At 42.4% G+C, this 25906-nt stretch overlaps 1 protein-coding gene across 1 annotated transcript in view; it reads right to left on the bottom strand.

The window, feature by feature from the left end:
* Positions 1–25906, bottom strand: part of mtcl1 (microtubule crosslinking factor 1) — an 84535-nt gene that overhangs the window by 7793 nt on the left and 50836 nt on the right. Inside the window, exons 6-14 of the mRNA XM_085377221.1 lie at positions 25591–25731; positions 22930–23031; positions 21755–21979; positions 18643–18813; positions 12077–12244; positions 6435–6707; positions 2995–3336; positions 2401–2480; positions 358–1951 (exon numbers count right to left, since the gene is read on the bottom strand). Of these exons, the coding sequence (XP_085233347.1) occupies positions 358–1951; positions 2401–2480; positions 2995–3336; positions 6435–6707; positions 12077–12244; positions 18643–18813; positions 21755–21979; positions 22930–23031; positions 25591–25731 (3096 nt within the window). The remainder of the gene's footprint in view (positions 1–357; positions 1952–2400; positions 2481–2994; positions 3337–6434; positions 6708–12076; positions 12245–18642; positions 18814–21754; positions 21980–22929; positions 23032–25590; positions 25732–25906) is intronic.

Here is a 25906-nt window from a genome sequence, read left to right as displayed (position 1 = left end):
ACACTACAAGGAAGCCACTGCAGCAGAGATGAAAGTACAGAAGAAGAAACCTTCAAGAGTTTCTACATGCAGCGATAAGAGAAAGTTCAGTGTGTTGCAGAGGAGGGTTAAATGTTTTATAACATTACCATTGCATCAGTCAGTGCTTTTGATCTGAGGAAAGAGCATGAACATTTTAGTGATTGTGCACATTTTAAAGGTGAATTCTTGATCATCGTTTGTCTGATTAAACACAGATGTCTTCAGACATTACACGGGAACTCCAAGGCGGTACCATAAGTATCACCGTGTCATAAAACATGGGCCCCACATCACATGAATGATGAAGCGATGAATCCAGTGCATCTGTGTATTTACCTCCATGCATCCTGACTGTCCTCTGTCTGACTCGGTCTGCCTGCTGTTGTCTCTGCCGTGGCTGCTCGGTCCTCCCGCCTGCAGCCTCCTCTCCTCCCTAAAGTTCTGCTCCTGCAGCTTCTTGTTGAGGATGCGGGCTGCGTTTTCAGCCAGCGTGTAGCCCGGCGGGGCCGATAGATCCTGCCGAATGCTCACCACCTCTGGGTTCTTGTCGCCCTGCGTCTCCACTATTAGCTGCACAGGGCTTGGTGAGCGCCCGCGAGCAGGCCGCAGGCATTCCTGCGCGTTCCTGGGGTCTGCAGACAGAGGCCCGTGAGCGGGGCTCGGCTCAGTGGTGGAGGGTGGCGTGGGGCGGGAGCGACTTGGGGACTTATTAAATTTCTGAATGGTGTCATAGACCACAGGGGTGTGGTCGATTATGTTGAAGAGGCTGGACAGCCCATCGTTGATGGTAGTGTGCACAGGGCTGTCGCGAGTGGTGGTGGAGCGGGCCCATGCCGACTCGTTGTTCCCTTTCTGGGGCGTTGTGGGCATGGGGGCGCGGCTGTTATTGGGTAGCTCGGTTTTACTGGACGTGGATGGTTTGCGCTGAAGTTTCGGTGAGCCGTACTTTGGGGAGCAGCAGGGTCGCTCGAACTTGCTCTGGACCACAGGAGAGTACTGAACTTTCCTTGTGTTGCGTGATGGGGACGAGATGGGCGTGTTGCCACCTTTCGGGGTGAGGCAGCGGTGGGGGCTGCTGGTCAGGTTCCTCAGCAGGTCTGTCTGCAGACCCACGCTGATGGTTTGGGTGGTCTGAGTCCCTCTTGTGGTGAATCCGTTGGTCTGGCAGGCGGTGTCCCGGACAACAGGCCCCGGTGGAGAGCGGATGGCGTTCCTCACAGAGATGGCCACCTCCTTCATGTCGTCACTCATGTTTCTGGAGAGCTGAAGATCCAGAGAGGATGCATAGCCCACTGTGGGGCAGATAGGAGACTGACTAGGAGAAGTCCGTAGTCCTCCACCCTCCAGAAGGCAAGGCCACCTTGCACTGCTGAACACTTCATCCGGCCCACTGGCACCCACCCCAGCCTCCACTCCTCCCCTTGCTTTGGTCCCCTTTGCATACAGGAAATCGGGATCCTGGGCAGTGGTGTGCTCAGCTGCCCCGGGTCTGGTGGGGCTGTGGAGGATGTGCACCCCGTAGTGCTCCACTCCCACCCCTGCTGCTGCTGCTCCATTGCCTCTCAGTGGGGACTTGTGGCAGTGCTCAGGGCTGCTCAGGGTGCTGGTGGTCAGGGTGGCGCTGGTGGTCAGGGTGGCGCTGGTGGTGAGGAACCAGGAAGCGGGTTGGAATGGACCAGGAACGGCCTCTCCTTCCCGGGCCTCTGTTGATTTGTCTGTCCACACTTCCCGCAACAGTCCCGGACCAGAGGTGGCTGACGGGAAGTCCCAGCCCTTATTGTTGAACTCCTCGATGTACTTGAGATCATCTGGAGACAGAGGCGGGGTGACGTCGTCTTGGCCCTGATCGCCATGACGCGTCTTGTCAGGGAGGAACGGTGAGCTGTCCATTAACCGCTGGAAGTCGCTCATGGAGCACACCGACTTGGCTCTGGACACACGCACACACACACACACGCACACACACACACACAGAGATCATTAACTACAGCTAAAGTCAAATGTCTCAAACTGATCTTCATAACATCTCCTTTATTTTCCCACAAAAAACCCCCAAAAATCTGTGGCTGCTTTTTTTTTTTTTTTTTTTTTTTTTTTTACAAAGGAACTCGGTCTGTGTTTTAAAACTTTGTGAATTATTTAACAGCGTAGTGAGCTGGATCTCATCGCTGCCATAAAAGAACAATCACCAGTCTCCCCGTCACTACAAGTCACACTTAACAGAATCAGCAGGGCCGATCAGTACGTACGAGCAAGAAAGTACTGCAGGAGGCCGGATAATCTGCAGCCAGTTAGTTATTGGTTAAAAATTTACAGCAGACTTTACAATACTCCAGCTTTTTGAACTCAGTTTAACATAATTCTGTCTCTGGTGGTTACCTGAGCAGACTCCCACCCTCCCTCATCTTGTCTTCTGAGTAAGCAGCAGTATCTTCTCTCTCCGAAATCTCATTTAGGGCCTGAAAGGCAACAGACACAACAGTTAAAACATGTTGAGGGAAGGGGGTTCAGTGCATAACCCTATTTAATCTAAATATTGTGGAATTTTGGCTCACTTGTGCAACACAGTTTAGAGAAGTAAGTGCATCTTCTCCTGGAAACAGACACTGAATGATAAATTTGTGCTTCTTAGATTTTAATATACTTTTAAATATAACCTCTTAAAATCTAAACTGGTGTTTGTGAATAATGTTTCACACTTCATAGCTAAATGAACTAATAAATATAAAACAATGAAAGAAGAAATGAAACACACGTATTAATGAAGATTACGCTATCAACTAAAATGAAAACATAACATAACTTGTTTTTACCTTTATTTTAGATTCAAATTTACATTAAGATGAATTTTCATTAGTAACAGCTCAAAATCTAAGGAAGATGTTTTTTCACATAGTGTAGCTATCACACACATGCACAAATTTTCCTTTGTCTCTTCAAAGGTCATATTGAACTCATACAGATGTGCGTTACCTCCTTCATACAGGGAAACCTCTTCTCACTCTCCAGTCTGGAGGGTGGAGGGACCTCCGGTCCACTCATGGGGTCCAGAGACAGTGCGTCCAGGAACAGGTTGTCTGCTGAGCCTTTGAGCCCCATCGCAGCCCCCTGCTCCTCCAGAATGGCCTCGGAGTCAGAGTGGGAACGTGTGGGGGGCATCAGGACAGGTGTAGCCGTACAGGGGGAGCGGGGGGTGTGAGGCGACCGGGGAGCCTGGCAGGGACTGTCCTGAGGTGAAAACATGCCTCTGTAGGATGTGCTGCCATCTTTAACGTCAGAGCCCTCACCTCGCCGAGAGTTAAGTTCCCTCTGCATCTGCATGAAGTACGACACATGTGCTGGATAAGAGTCTGGGAGCTTATTACCTGTAAATGCAGCGAGCGCAGTCATCAAACATAATAAAACTGTAATTACTAAATGTGTCAGGACAATTTTAAACAAATATAAGCGGAATAAATATGCGAAAAAGGTTTGAGTTGTGTCTCTTTCCTGATGCTCCTTTTTCAGACGCACAGTGTTAAGCGTATATTCATGATGTGCTGATCTCATTAATTTTTCTTTTCTTTTTTTATGCAAAAATTAAATTTTTACCACGTGACATATTTTATTTATGGGATAATAAAATCCAATTAAGAAGCTAAACTAAAAGAACAGCTTGATATTTTGGAAAACACTGGCATGTGCTGAGTGTTCAATGAAGAATGACACAGATCTCATGTGTGCATGCCAAGTTTAAACCAACTGAGGTGCCAAACAGTAACACAGACTGGCAGAACCACAGAGACCAGCCGGCCTAAGTTTGTACAAAGGTATAAAAAAAGCAATCTGACTTTTTACTCTATGTATGCTAAGCTACCGTAATCAGCTGCTAGTGAAAGTGGCACATTTGCCATAATGAATCTTGAGGTCGATGATTAAGAATTTAAAAAGCTCTACAGCTTTATATTTAATTATTTATTTATTTATTAACCTTTATTTAACCAGGAAGATCCCATTGAGATTAAAAACCTCTTTTTCAAGGGAGACCTGGCCAAGATAGGCAGCAGCAGATGTCTCACAGTTACAGAAATTACTCAAACACAGGCACCAACAACACACATGCAACAATAAGTGAAAGAATACAAATAAAATAAAAAATAAAATTCAAATAAAAAAGTCAGTTAATTATATCAGATAATATACAAGTTTTTTTCTTTTCATGAGCAGCAAACAGATTTTTATTTGACATCAAGTTCCCTTAAAATTTATTTTGAAGAGTGATCTTTAGACACACCTCTCTTAGACATGAAACATTGCCACTGCATGGTTTTAACCAAACTCATCCATTCACCCTACTGGCTCCTTCACAGGTTTAGCACTATAAAGCATGCAAAACCTCTCATGTGGTCCTGCAGTCAAGGGAAGTGTGCAAAAAAAGCTCCCATTTTAAAATGCACAACTTTAGTGCAGAAAGTTGTCCGATCACATGTTAGTGCACTCGGAGTGCTGGACCCGTGCCTGGATACAAGGGAGGGTTTCATCAGAAAGGCTACATCTGTACATGGATGCAGCTTGTCTGTCATTATTAGTTGATAGTACACAGCACTCAACTCTCTCATTAAATCTAGCTCAAAAAACAAAACAAAACAAAAAAAAATAAAAAACAGAAATAAGCCAACCTGGTGATGCTATGATGCCTAAATCGAGGCTCCAAAATGGGAATTCCCATTAAAGTGTATCTATCCTTTAATTTAGCTTCTTCTGCTCCTTTTAGGGGTCACCTCCCTCTCACCCTGTCCCTAGCATCCCTCTGTCACACCAACGCTCCTTACCGCCTTCACTACCTCTGCTCCTTGCACATGTACATCTCCATCTGTTCTTCTCATTCACAACCATGTATTCTCTGATCACTCCTCTTCTTTCCAGAACATATCTCCACCTCTCTCTTTTTTTTTTTTTATTATCCATTTCTGTTAAGCAGAGGAGGCTTTTACCACACACGCGCTATATTCTTGTGCTCTGTTACTCCAATGTCACTTGCACAGTAATCCACCTGCAGCACTTGAGGTTAAGCACCTTGTTCCTGGCTTGAAGTTTAAGGAAGAACAGCCACATTACTCATTCACTTTCAGCCTGCCAGTCTGAGCAGTTCAGTGGATGTCCTGTGCTTTATAGTTTCCTGCAACATTGCTGAATAATGCATTTCCACCTCCTGCTCTGCATCTCCATTCAGAGGTGCATCAGCAGTTTTTCCCCCTCTCTGAGCTGGAAAGCGTAAACTATATTCAGAGAGGTGTATTCCTGTCCCCTGGTCTGAATGATAATACGCTCACACACACATCATATTAATCAGTGTGTAGTTCTACTTCCTGCCCTGAACATCAAAACGCAAAAAGTGCAATGCTACAGCTCGTCTAATTAAATCGCACAAAGGACATAAATTATTCAGTTATGCTCAATTATTGCATCTACTATAATCGCCCTGAGTCCTTTGTCTGGGTTTCTTTCTCTCATTCCTTTATTAAAACACTGATGCAGCAAAAGAAATGCATAAAAAAAATCTATTAGCTATAATTTTGTTGATTGTCTCCCCTTAAAACTTTATTTCTAAAAAGTTTTAAATAGCTTTAGTTTTTCCCTCTTTATCTCCGATGTCTCAGGTCTAAGACTCATGCAAAAGACATTCAGAGCTCACAGAGATTAAATAAAGATTATACGCTGCCATCTTTGCCTAGTCTCCCTCACAAAAGAGGGATATTAGGCAACTCAGATAAACTTTAAGAACTTCTGTCTAGCAGAAATGCCAGGACTCGGATGAATGCAATGATCATAATATAAAAATATGGCAAAATTATAAAAAAAAAAAATTGCTTCATGTTTTCTATGTCAAAGCACAGAAAGCAGTAACGTGACGACGTGCTACAAAAAAAATGATACAAGACCGTCTCTCAAATATGAAGATTTAAAGCTTTTCTCTGTTTTATATCAATGTATAAAAGGAATATTTTGTTTTTTTGCCTGTGAACAAGAGAAAACACGTCTATAAAATGGCATTAACTGTGAAAAATGTTTTGGCTATTTGTAAGAGTTAAGAATTGAAATGTCTGAGTTTTCTTTTAACTTACTTACTGGTCAATAAACTGAACTGCTGATCAGTTATCAGGAAAGTTCGATCCCAGAATGAAACCTGCAACTTCTACTGTTGTTTCTTGATAACGTTCAGCAGGAGGAGCTGCTGAAGTTGTCATGGAGCTGTAAATCTTCACATTTATTTTGGGAAATTGTAGTCCAGTTTAAAGTTAATTTCAAACCTTGTAAACAGATGATTCCAATGATTACATTACAGCAAAGACCTCAGATTGAGTCAAATCTTTCCTTCTTTGCCATTATTACCACTACTATTCTGTCTGTTTTTACTCCCGCCCTTCTCTCACCCTCTCCATCTTCCGGTGGAGCTCCCGCATACTGCTGTCCCACTCCTGCCGCTCCCTGTCGAAGTGCTCCAGGAGATCGACCCTCTCCTGGTTCCACCTCTTCTCTCCGTGCTGCAGCTTCCAGCGCAGATCCAGCGACGTGTTGTGGCTCTCGGCAAGCAGACGACGATGCTCCTCGCGCTCCAGCTTCAGGGCCCACTCGGTGTCTGCAGCTGGCTCCCCTTCGCCTCCCTGCGCTTCACCTCGCACCTTACCTTGCTCCTCCTCCTCCAGCTGGTCGAAGATGAGACACAAATATTGAAAAGAGACGATAAATAAAAAACACAGAAAAAGAGAAAATACCAGAGAATAGTAAAAGTCTCTGCAGTGGCAGTTTGCTGTTAAATTTTTGATAGCATTTCTGTTTAATTTGGCTTTAACGTTATTAACATGAAGGCAAAACACTTATTACAAAACCATCCTACTGTTTTGTAATTTCTGTGAAAGACTGCTTTAATTTTAGAGCACAACATTTGTAAATAGAAAGTTTTCAGACAATTAAAAGATCTTCTTCCAAACTTTCTGTCAGTTCAGTAACATACAAACGTGAGTGCAGCCAAGCAGGTCACCAAACCACAAAATAATAAATCAATGTCAAAACAGAACAGAAAAACGAATGAAAAGGCGTTGGCTGAAACAAACGCTCACTCTCACACTACGAATGATCGACACGTGCGGACGAGCCAACAATTAAACGGCTCACTGGGACTGATCGGTGTCATTTTGCAATGCTGAAAATCACAGTGTTATGCCAGCAGCAGCATACGTGTTAGATGAAGATGTAAACAGACGCTGTAGTCTTTAATAAGTAAGAGAAAACTTTTACAATGCAAATTTTTGTTTGAATCCTAATCAACAAAGGAAGATTTTAGGCATGACGTTGGTTCAAAGAGCAGCTTGAAGAAATATATTCTCAAATAAAAGAGTAGTCGATAAAAACCTTTGGGAAATTTAAGAGAATCAATATCACTTTCAGGCTTCTATTATACATACTTGTAGCCAGAAGACGGTTTGCTTAGCTTAGAATAAAACTGAAAAGATAGGGAATGTAGGTTGATCCTGAGAGCTCAGAGCTCAGTGCATTTCAAATTGAAAAAAAAAAAAAAACGAAACAAAAGCTAATTAAGAACTCTTTACCACATCTTCCTACAGGACAAAAATAAATAAAATTAAACAAAACAACTATATTATCATATTTTCAGTGCTTCCTAGAAACATTTTACTCTTGTATGTATCAAAAAAAAACTGACGACAGTCTTCTCTAACTTTATATTCCTTGTGTTTTGTCCGTTTACTCGGGCTGTAGCAGTATTCAACAGCCTGTTATCAAAGTTCTGCTGAACTGAGGGTGAAAGTCACCAAACACAGAAGTTAAAAAAAAGGACGAGGCAGAGAGAAAATTAAAAGTAGCAGAAGGCTTTTCACTTTTCTCTCACTGCACTGCGGCTCTGGGTCCTTCTCCGAAGCATTGCTGCTCACTCACCTAATCAACACAACAAAGCAGCACGGTTCTTGTGCCGGTCCAACTCTTCCCACTTTTCACGCTGAACTCTTTATCGTTACACAATTACTGTGCAGACATGCAGGTGAGAATGATCTTCTTTTATAACTTAAGGGCCAAATAAAAGGGTAAAATGGCACGATAAGCGATAAAAACCATCCACTTTATTGCCCAAGTGAGGCTGGAGCCTAACCCAGCTGTCACGGATCGAGAGGTGGGGGTATCCCCCGGACAGGTCACAGGTCTGAGGGGGGTCCAATCAATCAGTCACTCTCACCTTCACACTTAATTTCAATTTAGAATTGCTATCTAACCTAAAGTAGCCGGAGAAAACCCACATAGGAACAAGGTGGAACAAGCAAACACCACACCTGGATCTGAACCAAGGACCTTCTTGCTGCTAGGTGACTTTTTCCCAACTTAAAACCAGTTCAAATTAATTAAAATGAATTGAATCTCTGCTGTACACAGAGAAATGACAAGAGAGGATGACGAAGCGGTTATTCTGCAGCAGGCAGAGACAGTTCAAACCTGAATTTATATGTCTAACCACACAATAGCGGGGAGGGGGGGAGGAAGAAGAAGGGAATCAGGCATTCTGCAGATTCTTCAAAGCTGCAGAACAACGAGAGGGAAGCTTCTCTTTCTGCAGAGCGGAGCTTTGTAGTCTTCAGACATGCTTTCATTCCAAGACATAATGGTACAAAGTAGAGTCTGCAGCAGGAGAGTCGTGCACACGGACCTCCTCAAACACGAGCTTCCGTTCTCTCATTCACAAATATTTGCCTTGTAGGCTTTTTATCTGTTTTAAACCTGCCTAATTTGACACCGGAGGAGACGATGAGTACACTTAGAGCTGCTGAATGAATTCTATAAGTCAGACTCTGCGGTATTATTAATACAGGCAGCTCTGTAGGGGCGAGCAGGTGGCCAGACCAGAGCATGAAACAGGAGGCAGCGTAAGCAATAACATAATCACTGGTTATGTCCACAGGTGAGAGCAATTTCCAATTCGACTCTGGTCTACTGGGCTGTATAATAATCCTGAATGAGAAGTATATTTCTAAAGTCCTAATAAGTGAAGCAAGTAAAGAACTCTGCACAGTTATCAGAGCAAATAAGTACATTAGTTCCCACTGTGGCCTTCAGCGACCTCTCCTCTGTGGAAGGATTGAACCGTGTAAGAGATTTACAGATTAAAAGCACAAGAGTTAAAAAGATAATCTTCCTCCTTTGACTCGAGCCTCTTAATTGGTTCCCAAAGCTGCAGTTTCCTTTAAAAAAAAAAATCAGCTCAGGCTTATAAGAGACACTTCTCCACCCACCAAGGGTTTCAAATTTTTAGCTCTCAGCAAAGTGGTCAGAGAGGACATTCAGGACCCGGTTCGATTCTCAACGGGAAAGAAAGTTTTAGATTTCCCGCGCGGCGACAGCGAGGTACCCACAGAGACGCACGCAAAGAAAACACACTCAGCAAACGCTGCCAAACAAATGTGCTGCTTCTCAGAATAAAGTTGCTGTTTATTTCGCCTCATGTGAGATTTAAACGATTTAATTATGTTTGACCTTTAATAACAGTTTTTCTTAGAAACACGCTGTGAACACAATCCCGACACTTCAGTCAGAGAACTGCTTTTCAAAATGACAGATTTGTTGCAGCAGAGTTCCCCGCTTCCTTTGAATCTGTTACAACAAAATTTAGGAGTGATTGATGACTAATTATCTCCTCTGAGCCTACAGATGGGAGCTGGGAGGGAATCAAACAACAGGTATCTTAATTAGACCGCCAGACTGTGAGGGGAGTTTTGAAAAATGACATCAGAAGAGTAAGCCATCGATCTAGATACGTATACCTCAAACGTTTCCCTTTTTAAACCCTATAAAGTTTGAACCATGAAATAATACCCAAAAAATTATAATTTCTTGAAACTTGAGTTTTTACTGAATCTTCTGACAAATGAAAAAGAAAAAAAATATCAGTTTGCAAATATGAGTTTTAATTTAGATCTTTTTTTGCTACAGCCAGCAGTTTTGTGTAATTTATTGCTTAAAAATTTGTTGTGCAATTTGTTCAGGTTTTCCAAGGAAAAGAAAATGACACTGATGCTATAGGGGTCTCAAAACCTCACAAAAACACACGGATTAAAACGATACTCGTGGCTTTAGAGCAGGGGTCCCCAATCCCAGTCCACGAGGGCCGGTGTCCCTGCAGGTTTTAGATGTGTCCTTGTCCCACCACAGCTGATTTCAATGGATAAATAACCTTCTTAACATGTCTTGAAGTTCTCCAGAGGCCTGGTAATGAACTAATCATGTGATTCAGGTGTGTTGACCCAGGGTGAGATCTAAAACCTGCAGGGGCACCGGCCCCCGTGGACTGGGATTGGGGACCCCTGCTTTAGAGGGGTAGGTCCATTACTCGCTCTTTTAGCTTCTGCCCTCCACCAAGTCATAAAGAAAATATGTGGCTCACCAATCAGCTGGTTTTAAAAGTGCTTTTATAACAAACCTTTACATTTTTATAAAACACTAATTACCTCCTCTAAGGAAGTGACTGGTTTAGATCAGGGTTGCCAAACTCGTTTTACATCGTGGGCTACATACGGGCCACTTTGATGTGAAGTGGGTCATATCAGTGAAGCTACATGATAAACGTGTAAAGGTAACAGAAAATGTCCTTGTATTTTTGGGTAGTATGGATTCCACTATAAGATGGGGGTCTTTACTAATGCAAAAAGCTGTTAAAAAATATGAAAATACAGTTAAAAGTTCAAAATCTATGCACTCCATATGTTTTTTAAAGCTGTCCAATGGGCCAAATTTGGAGTTGTTGCTGGGCAGATTCTAGCCCTCGAGCTAAACCAGGAGTGTTAACCATCTATAATCCTCCTAACAGACAGATTTACAAAGACTTTTATCGAAGATTAACTTCTGGAAACAATCTAATTTAATTTTGGAAGAATTATTTATTACTTTATTAGCGAGGTGCAGATTTTATTTTCTATTGGGATGTCTCATTATTCAGCAAATATAAAATGATAAATGGACTGGTACTGACATGATGCTTTTCTACTCAATTAGTTTGTGAGAAAGCAGTCCAAGTGCTTTCTTACTACGAGCCTTATCCACCCATTCACACGCTAACACACACGATCCCTTCAATATCTCGGGCCAAGGTACTCCGACATGCAGACTGAGGAGGCTTGTGACATTAGCAGACCTGAGCCACATGCGTCTTTGCTATAATCCACACTAGATTTACACTTACAGATTCGCTAATCCACCACAATCTGGCATTAAAATTGTCAGACAGTCGGTTTCAGACAGCATACAGCACTGTGTAAACGGCTTCCTCATCATTTTATTTATTGCTCTGCCAGACAGCAGCCATGCTATCACACAGGGCTTTGCCAACAACAGTTTTCTTTTTTGAGCCATTTGATTAGCCAAAACTAATCAGATACGTCGATCCGTTACTAAAACTGGTCTTTTTAATAGTTAATAGTTGATGCAGGAAAGCATGCTTTAGCAAATAAAACTAGATGTGTTTGTTATATCAGCAGACTTCAGCATTTATGACACCAACACAAACATCAGGTTACACACAGCCATGTCATTTTTAGATGAGGATGGTATACTTTCAAAGTACAAAGCACTTCTATCTCATTAGGAATATGAATGAGTGCTTTAACAGCTGTTTTCAGTTCTGTAAGATGTGCACAGAGTCACACTGAACAATTAGGCTCAAAGCTGAATTAATTAGTTTGCGCAAAGACAGATTATATCCATTGTGCAGTGCCAAGAGTGTGATTCATCATTATTTCCTTGGATGCGGTTCTTTTTTTAAATTTAATCGGTGAGGAGAGATTATAAATGTTCGTTTGTTTGTCAGATGTGATATGGTTTAAGACACTATTTAGAGTTATTATTCATTCCAGCGCTTTACTTTCAAATCAGAAAACTGGCCAAAGAGGAGCAGTGAGCTCACAGGTAGAAAAAAGGGAAAACAAAACAGGTTTTCTCTGAGTGCAAAAAGGCAAAAAAAAAAAAAGCAGATTGTGTCCTGTCCCTTTAAAGGTGGGTGCTGAGACGCCATCTGTACCTGGGCGACATGGCACTTCATCTCTGCCCACTTGACCTCCCAGGCGGCTTTGTCATTGGCGTAGGATTGCTGCAGTTGGCATCGCCGCGCCTCCTCCTCCCGCAGCTCCTCTCGAAACTCCTCCAGCAGCGTCCGCAAGACCTGCAGCACTCGACGTGTCTCGCCGAACTGCACGAACAGGATGTAGACAAAACAATCATCAGAAACACACATTGGGCAAACTGTGAACGAACACACTCAGAATCCTTATCTTGAAAACTGTGATTCGTTCAACCCGCGTCCTTTTTTCTCTGAATCACCTCGGGATGAACCTGCTTTGTGAGCGTTTTATAAAATCATTTTTACTTTTCTTCTTGTCTATTCTACTCTATTTTTTTCTATCCTTGTCCTTTTCTTGACCTCGTCGAGTAAAGAGCTGAAAGCTGGGTGAGAATAAAAAACTGTTTAAAATTCCTTCAGAACTTCTGAGCAATGCGCTAATTATGGCTGCAACAAAAACTTTCGTCATCCAGGATCTGGATTCGGATTCGTATGGCTCATGGCTACATGAGCAGCAGCATCCAGTCGAGCACAGGGAAACGAACAGCGGTGCTTGCCTGAGCTGTCTGCTCAGAGAGGTGTTTGCAGAGCTGTTTGCCTCTGGTGGTCCTGCTGTGGAGAGGCTTCAGGTCTTGGCAGGAGGCAGTGAATCACAAAAAGAGTCTGATCACCTCGAGGTGTCAATACAGCGCTGCCGGATCTGAGAACATAACATGAGCGCAATAGTTGCAAACTATTGTTTGCTTGAGTCTTCTATAGTTCATTTTTTTATTTATGTTTTTAGGGTAAATAATACCAAAACAAAGATAAGATGAAAAAAGTATCCAAAGACTGAGGCTCTCATTATAAAAGGAATATAAATAGCTGTGCTTTTACCTTTCTAGCATACTCTATATAACAGAAGTCAAACTCATTTTAATTAATGAGCCACAGGCAGCCCAATATGATCCTAAGTGGGCCATGTCAGAGAATTTCTTGCACAGTAAACTCATAATTTTCCCGTTGCTTTTAGTGTAAAACAATAAAAAATGTTCAAATTTAATGAAGAACCCATCTACGGAGTACATGATGAATGATCTGAGAAAAGAACCTGACATGTTTTTCCCATATTAGCCCCAGAACTGAATTTAAAATCTTGATCTCGACTCCATCATATTGTTAAGACTTACTAGTATCATATTTTCCCAATAGGGCTCTTCCCTCTCAGACTGCAGGCTTACTTGTGGTTTCTGGAGTTTCTAAAAGTAGAATGGGAGGAAGAGCCTTCAGCTATCAGGAACAAACTCCCAGTTTGGATTTAGGACACAGATATCCCTCTCTACTTTTAGGATGAGACATAAAAGTTTCCTTTCTGATAACACGTAAAGTTAGTCCTGGAACTGATTCTGAGTCTGATTTAATCAAGGCTGATCAGCTTTTAGTTATGCTGCTATTGGCTTAGCCTGCTGGTGGATTTCCTGTGATTCAGATTCATCGATCATTTATTTTCTATTCCCCTCTTTTAACTCCCTGTGTGTTCATATCCTTCACAGCTGTTACAGTTTTCATAGTAGTACATTTTCACCCGTACAAGATTAAAAACAAAGGGGCCATTTGACCATTTATATCACTTTCACCAGAAGAGCTCATATCTAGCAGACGTCACAGTCGCAAAAATCATTCAGCCTGGGTTTTGTTTTCTTATGACCTGCTCCTATGCTTCTTCAGACCAGCCACTCCCACCAGTCCTCAGTACATACACCTCCACCTTTGGTAGATTATCTTGATGCCTGACCTTTCAAGCATTCTGTTTTCTTAACCTTTCCTCATACTTTGGGTTCTGCCTCAGCCTGATCCTCCCTGTGCTCCCCGTCTGCCTGTTTTTGTAACCTTGAACCTGTACTATTGAAGTAAAACTCCCTTTCTGCCTTTACAGCCTGCCTCCTGTTGTGCTTGTAAGGCCACAGGATAAAAACAATCAAGGTTTCACAGGTCTCACATTTCTATAACTACAAGAGTGAGCAATCACCTTCACTCAGAAGTCGCTATAAAACACAACAAATTCTACAAGTGAGTTTAATATAAAGAATGAGGACCACAGGCCAAGTTTTAAAGAAATGAATCGGCTCCTATGAAGCATTTCTTTACTTTCCCTTAAATATGTAGGTTGTCACAGCACAATGAGCCACTTTACAACATCATCTACCATTGTGATTTAAAGCTAGTATTATGCTAGCAACAGCAGTGAATTTCTAGCATCAATCTCAGCATCAACAACCAGAAACAGCGATTAAACCTCGTATGAATGACTGAGGAAAGTGGAGTGAATGGAAGATCCTGCCCATGTTTAAGCAGCAACACAAAAACCACAATCTGGTTCAAACGTCGTTGCCAAAACCGGTGACGTCAGTATCTGAGTGCTGTGAAGTCAACGGTTAGACATCAACATTCAGCTGCTGGAAAAACACCACGTTCACAGACTGCTTAGTCTAATTAAAGGAGGAGCTCTCCCTACCAGAAATGTGATGAAAGTTCACAACGACTGCAGAACTTATCTGCCGTATGTAGGCTATTCATATATGCTTAAGCACTTCAATCATAACAGCCAACTGCAGTACCCGAAGGAATGAAGGATTTCTTCATCACCAATCTGCCTACTTTCTTCTCCGGTTGTCACTGAGAACTGAGAATGACCCTTTCACATCTTAAAATAATCTTATGTCACTAATATCTCACTCTGGCTGCAGGACCTATGATCTGTGCTTGCTCTGCTGCACGTGTGCAAATGCTTACTATATCAAGTCTGCCGTGGGTGGATAAAACCATCCGCGACGCTCTGAGATCCCGCACCGCTGCCTACAACACGGGACTCATGACGGGGGACATGGACCCGTACAAAGCCGCGTCATATAACGTGCGGAGGGCGGTGAAAGAGGCGAAGCAGCGCTACGGGAGGAAACTAGAGTCACAACTCCAACAGAGTGACTCTAGGAGCCTGTGGCGGGGACTAAGGACAATAACGGACTATAAAGCACCAACAACCGGTATGACGAACGCGGCCGTGACTCTGGCAGACGAGCTGAACACTTTCTATGCTCGCTTCGAGGCTGCAGCTAAGGTCTCCAACAATGCTAGTGTTAGCGACGCTAACGGCTGCAGACAGGAAGATACTGCCAGCACCGGAAACGTGCTCGTCATCTCCGAGCATGAAGTAAGGAGAGCCTTCAAGAGAGTGAACACCAGGAAAGCAGCAGGACCAGACGGCATCCCAGGTCGTATCCTAAGAGACTGCGCATACCAGCTAGCTCCTGTGTTCACTGAGATATTCAACATCTCTTTATCTCAGTCGGTGATCCCCACATGCTTCAAAGAGTCCATCATTGTTCCTGTCCCGAAGAAACCCCACCCTGCTTCTCTCAATGACTACCGCCCTGTAGCCCTCACCTCAGTAGTGATGAAGTGCTTTGAACGCCTGGTCAGAGACTTCATCATTTCTTCACTACCAGACACACTGGACCCACTACAGTTCGCTTACCGTCCAAATCGTTCCACAGACGATGCCATCTCTCATCTCCTCCACACATCACTCACTCACTTGGACACTAGAAGGGGGAATTATGTTAAAATGCTCTTCATAGACTACAGCTCTGCATTTAACACCATAATTCCCTCCACACTCACCACCAAGCTGGAGCATCTGGGACTCAGCTCATCTATGTGTCAGTGGATCTCCAACTTCCTAACTGGCAGACCACAGGCAGTAAGGATGGGCGGACATGTCTCAGCCTCCACCACTCTCAGCACTGGAGCCCCCCAGGGGTGTGTTCTGAGCCCCCTGCTGTACTCTTTGTACACATATGACTGTGTGGCCACTACCAGCTCCACCACCATCATCAAGTTTGCTGACGACACCGTCGTGGTGGGCCTGATCTCTGATAACAACGAGACGGCCTACCTGAAGGAGATTAGGAATCTGGAGAACTGGTGCCAGAGGAACAACCTCCTTCTAAACGTCAGTAAGACAAAGGAGCTGATAGTGGACTTCAGCACTAAGCAGGAGAGGAACTACCAGACCCCCGTCATCAACGAGTGCCCAGTGGAGAGAGTGGACAGCTTCAAATACCTCGGAGTTCACATCACGCAGGACCTGTCATGGTCCTGTCACATCAACACTGTGGTGAAAAAGGCCCGACAGCGTCTCTACCACCTCAGACGCTTGAGAGACTTCCAACTGCCCTCCAAGGTGCTCAGGAACTTTTACTCGTGCACCATAGAGAGCATCCTGGCGGGAAACATCTTAACCTGGTTCGGGAACAGCACCATGCAGGACAGACGAGCTCTAGAGAGGGTTGTGCGGTCAGCTGAGCGCACCATCCGCTCCGAGCTCCCTGACCTGCACTCAATCTACAGCAGGCGGTGCTGGACCAAGGCCAGGAAGATCGTGAAGGACCTCAGCCATCCCAACAACAGACTGTTCTCTCTGCTGAGGTCAGGAAAGCGATTCCGCTCCCTGAAGACCAACACAGAGAGACTGAGGAGGAGCTTCTTCCCGCAGGCGATACGGTCTCTCAATCACACCACCACACAGTACTGACCCACACATATGGTTCTTACACACACACTGGACTTTCTGGACTTTGGTTTTGCACAACACTGGTCACTATATTCTCATTTCCGGTTAATACTTGTACAGCTGCTGTTATTGTGTATATATTTATTTATATTTAGATTTCTTCATACATTCTTATATAGTTCTATATTGTGTATTTTGTTGTACAGTTATTTTATTTTCAACTTTAATTTATATATTTTATCTTATTCTTCCCAGTTAAATTTACCCTTCATTCTAATTTGTGTTGTACAGTTATTTCATTTTTAACCTTAATTTATATTTTATTCCTTCCTAGTTAAATTTACCCTTTTTAATTTTTCATATTTATTTCCTATCTTATTCATAGCCTTTTCCTTTTTTGTTTTCTTTAGGTCACGAGCAGTTGTCCAAGCATTTCACTACATATCGTACTGTGTATGACTGTGTACGTGACAAATAAAAATTTGAATTTGAATTTGAATTTCTGCCCTCACGTTAACCTACTATGCACGCTTGTTCATATACTGAAGCTACAATGTCAGATCATTGTACACACCATTTTTGAGATGCTGGGAAAAATCAAAACACGACAAAGTAGAGCACTTAGTGCTGCTTAATAATGCATTCGACCCAAAATGTCTAGCTGCTTTCTTTACTTTAAGGGGGGTCAGCTGAGGTACTGAAAGGAGATTTCATCACATGAAAGATCTAGAAACTCAAAAAAAGGAAGCTCCTTTTGTCTCCTGATGTTTGCATAAACAAGAAGCATAAAACTGGGTTTACCCAAAATAATTACCGTCTCTAACCAGTTATGTAGGTCAAAATTCCCATCTGCATACTGTGCCAAGCAGCTCCAATGAATATCTGCCAAACACTCATTTGCACACAATGAAAGAGTAAAAAAAAAAAAGGGTATAACTTTTGATGTGTTTTCTTTTTACAGTTACTGAAGTCTCCATTACATCTTACTGTATTCCACTCTGTTTTACTAAACACAGCTTTGAACCTTTTTGTTTGTGTTAGAGCTCACGGTCATTCTGAAAATATAAATTCATTCATCCAGAAAACTGTGCTGAAGAAAGAACAAAGAAACCGTGTTATCATAACTGCACTAAGGATGATGGAGCTTGAAACAAATAGTAGTAGAACTGCAGCCAAAGCCCTTTTTTCATTCAGTAATACCATCGTACAGTCATCGTGCCTCAAACTTGACATCCTATCCAAGTTTATTACATTTCTGACGCACGCTGTGCTCATATTATACTCATAAGGTTGCCAAATTCATGCTTTTGAACACAGTAAGTGAGAGTCATTATGTGAGGGAGCATTAACAAGCTTTTGCTCTTTAAAGTGCCCAGAAAGACTCCACCGGACGAATGACTCAATTTCAGATCTTTGCCCTAAACGTGCAACAGAAAAAGACGATCTTATCCACACGGATTAAAATGGCAATAAATTAAAACATTATTGGGGCTCAGTTTGGGAGAATTTGCAATGAGTGTCGGATTCAAGATGGGAAGAGGCTCTAACTGGATAGAGATCAGGGCACACTGTGGTCATGAAGGGATGGACATGATACTCAGGTCAACTCTGGCAGGTAAATGACGGTCAGTTGGTACTTTGGGGTCCAAAGTGTGCCAAAAGAAATTCCCCACACCCTTACAGCCCTACTTGCAACCTGATCTATTCATACAAGCCAGGATGGTTTCATCATGTTTACAGTAAATTCTGACTCCACCATCTGAATGTTGCAGCAGAAGTCGAGACTCGTCGATTTCTAAACCAGGTTGTCTTGACCATGCCTACATGACACGAAAGACCAAGTCGCTGCCATATGATTGGCTAATCAACTAATCGTGTTAATGAGCAGCTGAACAGGTGTCTCTAAAACGGTGTTTGCCTTTTTACATTTCATAAAGCGTGTGTGACAGTGGAGCTGCTGTAAGAGGCGCTGTACCTGTCTTTGATGCTGCAGGTGACGGTCAGGTGACGGCAGAGGGATGATGGGTGTGGTGTCGGGGACGTCCCCTGGAGTCTGTGGTAAACACAGTCTGTCGTCTCGGTCTGACTCCCCCTCCGCCTGCTCCATGATCACTCCCAACTCTGGGAAGCCCTCCAACTTCTCAAACTGGAACAGATGATAGAGCAACAAAAAGCCATGTTTTCATTCGTGCGCTTAGTTTGTGGGTTTTTTTGTTGTGTACCAACACATTCTGTTTCAGGCTCACAATCGCTGAGCCTTTCCCAGCATGCAACAGACAGAAGCTAGTGACACACCCAAGTCTTTCACCAACACATCTGAGCTATCTAATACGAACAACAAGTCCTGCTCAAAATCCATACCCGTGAGTTTAAACCACACACGTATTCAGTCTGGGTTATTTTGGAGGAAATGAACTCACACTTAAGTTATGCAAAAATTATTATTATTTTTTCCCTTTTTTGACAGCTGGATAATCTGCTCCTTCACCCATTTAATTCCTTAATTTTCCACCTGAAAAACATCCTCGAAATTCAGTCAGTCAAAGCTCCACAACTCTAAGCCCTCAAATGAAAATCTCTGGGCTCCAAGGATAAGAGACACTTGGGAGAATTTTGAAACACAATAAGTCGCCGTCTCCTTATCACCAGGTGACAGTGAGGCAAAACTCCAACGAAAAAAGGAAAAAAGGCATTTTTAATAAATGGGAGCTTTGTAACGCCGCAGATACCGATGTTATTGAACTTGTTCCAAAAAGTCTCGGCTGTAACTCTAATAAATTTGATGCAACAGATAGAAAGCAAAACAAATGATCGAGCGTGGTGTAATGCTCGTCCTATATCGTTGCATGCATGTCAGCAAAGACATACGTCTGACCGAGGTCAGCAGTGAAGGGAATCATGGAGAACATTTGCAGAAGGAACAGCGTGCACTTACAGATCTTTCCGTATTTGAGGCATTGGACTGTACACACTTAAAATGACAATGCCCCTGCACGATTAAGAGGCGGATAGAGTGCTTGCTGCTTTGTGCTTTAGACGTTACATATCACAGCCTTCTCAGTGTGACTTGTACAGAAGTGTAGTATGGCCTTCCCTGTCAGTTAGAGGAGCTCAGTGCTCTTTATGCTTTCTGTTCCAGGGAAACAGCCTAGAGGCAAAAATCATTCATTGAGGTCTATGGAGTGCATCAATCAGAAGATCCTCAAAAAACCCAAAAGAAACAAGCAAAAGAAATCCAAAATATTTCAAATGTTTCTCGACACTCTGACAGAAAAAACACAGCAGAAGCAACTGAAGCTGACTCATTTGATTTCTTCATGTGTTATACTTATACCATATTAATGCTTTTTAAATTATATTTAATGCTCTTTAATGCTATTTAAACCTTTTATGGTTCACACTACACCCTGCATTCACCAATCAGGGCAATCTGAGGTTCACCGTCTTGCTAGAGGACACTCATTCCTTGGCTTATCCAGCCTGCAGGTGGATGTTCTGATTGAAGGCTGACCCCATCCAGGATTTACAGTTGTGTAAAACTTGCTCAAAGTAAAGTAAACTTATTCACAACTACACCATCTTCTATTGGTGGTGTAAATTTGAGTGTATTTATTATTCTTACTAGGATGGCTTTTGTTTCAAGTGTCCTGACACAGGACAATGTGCAAATGAGATGTTCTCAATACAGAATTGTGAATAAATGAAGTTACTTGAATTTGAGTAGATTAATTATTCTCTCCACGTGATTGGAGAGTTTTCCTCTCCGATCATGTTTAGCGTCAATAAACTGAAGTTATTCTAACAACAAAGCCAGCGCAATCTCAAACACATGGTCTCAGCAGCCTTGAGCCTTTGCAGACTAAACACGAAAATAAGTTCAGCAGCTCTTTCTTTTTTCAACCTTTTTTTGTTTTTTAAAGGTGAGAAGCATCAATTTGCTTTACGGTTTCTGAATCTAAGGACTGTAAAGCTCTTTGAGGGTATTATGATGATTAAAGGATATAAAAAAATCAAGTTTAATTAAGATTTAAGGTCAAGGTAAGATAAGGACGATGTAAACACACAGAAAGAAACCTGCTGGTAACTCGCTGCTCCACCATCTGTACACAAATTAGGCTTCGATGAGTCAGGATAGAAAAAACGAGGGATTTAGAAACAGCAGCACAGAATTATGCAAAAACAGCTCATTCGAAGAAAGAAAATAAATTGTCCATCAGGAGAAAATTAAAGGAAAAGAAGTTATCGCTGCTGGCTGCGGTGCATAGAGTAATCCAGTGAGTGTATTCATCTAAGAAAAACAAAACTAAACACATGAATCTTATAAATTAGGAGTTTAATCAACCAGGGGCAGGAGAAGATAACAAGGAAAACATCGACCGCTGAATCAACAAGGTGAGCAACTAATGGAGTCGCTCAATCAGCCGGCCAACCAATTAACCATCGCAGGTGGGACGTACACACCAGTAAGAGGCACGGGGCTGGAAGTGAATCAGGATGAGTCACTTGTTTGTTGTCGTTTTCCTCGTGTTGTTCCTAATGATTGACTTAAACCACAACCCACCTTATCTGCAGCATTTTTAAGAGATTTGGGTTACTCCGACAGCATATCTGCACTGAACTACAGCTTCCTGGAACTTTATTTATTATTCAGTATATCCACGGTTACCTTTAATTCTCACTGGATGATGAGAGTAATGGAATGAATCCAAAATGCTGACTTCTGTGCACCAGATCATCTTCATGGATGATGCAAAAGGTAAAACCAACAACTGTTTCTGGATTCTGTGCAAAGTCCCCCACAAGAGAGTGAAGCGAAAAATACTGAAAAATTCATCAGACTCAGCTGGCTGCGGGGCAAAAGTTAAAAAAAAGAAGAAAAACTTTTTTTCCCTGCTTTAACTCTTTGATCCTTTCCCTTTCATTCCCTAATTATTATTTTTTTTTAACAATTATTTCTTTGCTTCATCATCACTTGTGTCTGGTTTCTGGTGCAATGAAGAGTCAAAGCGCTCAAAAAATGAAGAGAATCATTTCATCGATAAAAGCTTAAGTAAAAAGTAAGTCCACAAAACCCCTGTCGGACTCACCTCTGGGTGCACCGCGTCGTCTCCAGAGTCTTCCTTGCGTCCGAGCCTCCAGTGCATAAGGATCCACCTGAGCTTCATGTAGATGATGATGATGTTGCGTCTATAGAGGCGGACCTCTTGTTGCAGCATGGCTCTCTCCTGAGCCCAGGGCACCTCGTGAGTCTGAAGGCCCTGCAGCTCCAGACCCTCACGCTGGGCCTCCAGACGTAAACGCTCATCATCCTGCTGCAAAAAAACCTCCATTCATATAGTGAAATAAACAAAACAGATCAAATACATACATACATATAAAATCTTTGTTTATTTGGATTCGACCTTCCACTAATATCTTTGTTTTTGTACTCCAGCATGCTAAAACGTATGTTTTATTTTATGGTATTGTAAAATACACCTGAGAAACTGTCACTAGTCGTCTTTTCCAGTGTGAAGTTTTTCTTTAGTGTGTCGTCAAATATGAGGCTTTGCAAGAATGCTTTACAGCACTGAAAAATCGGAATAATTTTTCACATTTTAACCAGCCAATTCACAAACTTGTTTTTAAAAGAAAATGTATTATGTGCCAGATTATGGATCCTGATTCATTTTGATGGTAATAAAGAGGCCAGTGAAAACTTCAAGTTTTTATGTTCAATAGTTTTTGAGATCTGTGTGTGTGTGTTGGAAATTTTTCAAAAACTATATCTTAAAAAGTATCTGATATATAAAGCCAAAATTTCACACCAATCAGTACATATCATCAAACTCTGGACCATGAAGTTTATATGTAAATTGGTGACAGTTGAGCAGAAAATGGTCAGAAATTTGATGATTTGGAATCAAATTACCCAAGAGACAGTTGGGGATGAATCATAAAGTACCAAGAATACAAAACATAAGAAAAAAAGACAAAATTATGAACAAAAACAAATTTTGTTGCAAAGCTAAGTAGAATTAAACTCAAACTTGAATCAAATGAAGAGCAGTTTCATTGATAACGCATACTGAAGACTGTATCACATCAGTGTTGGTCTAAAACTATTCAATCAATCAATAAAAATACTGAAACTTTCTTTCCCATCAGATGGTGTCGTGCACTTAAAATTCTGCTCAGCCAGCAAAGATAGAAAACCCAGCAAAGAGTGATGCCGCTGCTCCTGCGCTCATTCTCTGAAGGCGTTCAGACTGAATAACCGTACCTGAGGCAGAGAAGCGACGGCCTCCCGTTCCTCCGTTGTCGCCCTCATCCTTCGCTCGTGATCCAGACGAAACTGGATGTCAGAAGCAGGCGTGTCCCGGAGCTGAACCCACAACAGCACAGCAAACAATTATTTAACCATATCCCTGGATAAATTTACACACATACCGATGTCTCACGATCGGTCTTGAAGCTATAATTGAAAGTCAAACAGGGATTTGTGGGCGAGATTATTCTACTTGATCATATTTATAATTTTCAATCCACTGCAAAATAAAAACTCGCCAAGGAAGATGAGGGGGAAAAAAAAAACCCTCAAATGAGATCCGAGTTTTGTGCAAGCAAAAACCCCATTAAAGCTTCTTCAGCAGCATCTCGAGAAATGATTAGGATTTAATGCTGCTCATTTCAGGCTGGACTGTTTCTTTATTTAGCAGCATCAAAGCTTTATGATCAAATTTCAAGCACTGGACTTTTTCATTTTTTTGTGAATTACCAAAGAGTTGCTTCACGTCTAATCGGGCAGGTGTAGAATGATTTCTATCTCCAAAATAAATCTTTCTAAACATGCGAAAATTGTTAATGCACTAATAAATGGAGAATTTGCAGTTGAACTGATTCTTTTGTGTAAAAGTTTTCTGAAAGCGCATCTTTAAATATGAAAATGAGTTAATATCCAATTAAATATTAACTAACTTGCAAAAATTACCAAGTGATAAAGTGCATTAAAATAATTAAAATGCTGGAAAAAAATGTGGTGCTAAAAAAATTAAAGCTAAAATATTACATGCCAACTGCAAAAGGAATTGGCAAAATTTGTTTAACTACAAGTGAGATAAAAATGCTCTTAGGGAAATGATATGTCCATGTTTATGGTTTTGAATGTGATGATTTGTCTTCGGTCTTCAGCTCTTTCATAAGACATCCGCATCTTTCCCTCTAAAAATACCCCAAACTGCAGACTGACAATTTGGAAATTCCAGCAATTTATAATGCGATTTCTCTTCTCTATCCTTTGCTGGGACTATACTGTACCCTCCAACAGCGAGTTGAGCTGTTCAGCGTGTACTGACCCTGGATCGCCTCCCTGTCAGCCCAATGTCAAATGCAAATCACACAGGCCAACAGTGCACTGCTAATCCTGCCATATCCAAGCTGCTTTCCCCATTCATTCACTGCACCTCGCAGATTATACTGCAGCAGAGAGCGCGGGGATAAAAAGAAATCCACACGAATGTGCTATAACTGTAACTGTAATAGTTGTGTGTCACATCGCTGTCGCTGCTGCCAGTGCTCTGCATTACATAACAACCGGCAATTTCTCTATGAGCACAAACATGAGGCAGCGATTATGAATCACGGTGTCCTGCGATTACACAGCCAGTTTATTAATCAGCCGAGTCACCGAACGAGCTACCAGATCTGAGATGATGTGTGCTGGTAGCGCTCAGGTCTTTGATCTTCTGTGTGTGTGAGGGGAGGGGTGTGGGTATTGTGGTTCCCCTGTGTCAGCTGCACTTTTACATACATTAAATATGCTGAATCACGAAAGTAATACTGGTAGTGATGAACCAGAGCCAGAGGGCATCGTTGCAGAGTGCACTGCCTGCAAATTCAGCTATAATACACTAAATACACACACAGGCCTAACAAGTCATCCTAATGTACTGCAGTTGTACACGGCTGCTGTTTAAAAGAGCAACAAACTGCCCGCCCACCCGCAGATGCATACAGGATCAGCAAATCTGCTGCAATGAATGAGCAAAATGTTTTCAAGCTCCTTTGAACTTTTATCGGTAATCAAACCTACTTCTAGGGGTGATACAAATTTTCAAAGAAAGACGAAAATGTGAAACCAAAGGAGAAATAAAATAAATTGAACATCAGTAGCCGTGGGAGTGGATTTTAGTGTGGAAGTAGAGCGAGTGGATGAAGTGACATCGTGTTCATCAAGAAGTGACCGTGGCTGGAGTGTCACTAGACATGCTGGACTTAGAGGCCTTCTGGACAGTTCAAATTTAACCCACTGTCATTTACAATCAGCCAAATTTGGAGTGTATTTGGATGTAATGTAAGATGCCTTTGTTAGGGATCAACATAACTTATGCTTTTTTTCTTTAATTTATAAGTAATCTGTGAAATCGAACGTTACATTTGACCTGTACCTGTACAAGTGTTCAACTTGAGTCAACTCCAAAAATCAACTCCAAACTGTAAACCCCTGACTATCACCAAACAATGTCACAGGTGTAACAGAACAGATATCATCAGCTGGCATGCACAGATCACTTCCATTTCAAAGGTAAGCTCCGCACTCATTGTATCTTAAATACCTGTGTCAGGTTAGCGCTAGAAAAATCTGGAGATAGAGAGCTGCAACTCTCAGGAGAGGAAATAAAATATGTAAATAGGATGTCTCAAAGCTTTGCACATATCAATATGTTGAGATCTAAATGTTTGAGTTAGTTTTGGAGTTGCTGTTTGGAGTTTACATTCATCCTGCAGAGCTGCACTTGACAGTTATTCACCCTGCGGAGCATTTGAATCAGTTGGCAATGGAGTAATATAAAAACAGTGTTCAGGTCAAAAAAAAAAAGAAAAAGAAAAACTGTCCAGATTTATGGTTCAGACTTAGCAGAAGGGAGATGGAGGAGGCACTGACCTCTACTTTTAAAGCCAGGGGCCTGTGGTACCTAGTGAGTCCAGTGGCTCCCCTGCTCTGGGCCTGGCCCCCACCCTGGCTCTGGGGCTCCACGCCTCGCTCCTGTCCTAGACGCCACTCCAGCTCATCCCTCTGACCGGACTGTGAGTGTCGTGGGGTGGGGAGAGGGAAGGAGAGGGAAGGGAGGGGAAAGGGGGTGGGGGGTCGTGTGGATGGTGGGTGTAAGGGATTAGGGAGATGGGTGACAGGTGCGGGATACGGGGTGCAGGTGGTGGTGGTGATGGTGGTATTGGAGAGGGAAAGATGTGTGAGGTGG

Source organism: Diplotaxodon limnothrissa, linkage group LG18, assembly GCF_057381915.1.
Source record: "Diplotaxodon limnothrissa isolate DT_005_m linkage group LG18, D_limnothrissa_male_GT1.1, whole genome shotgun sequence".
NCBI classification, from domain to species: domain Eukaryota; kingdom Metazoa; phylum Chordata; class Actinopteri; order Cichliformes; family Cichlidae; genus Diplotaxodon; species Diplotaxodon limnothrissa.
This window is presented reverse-complemented; position numbering and strand designations above follow the sequence as displayed.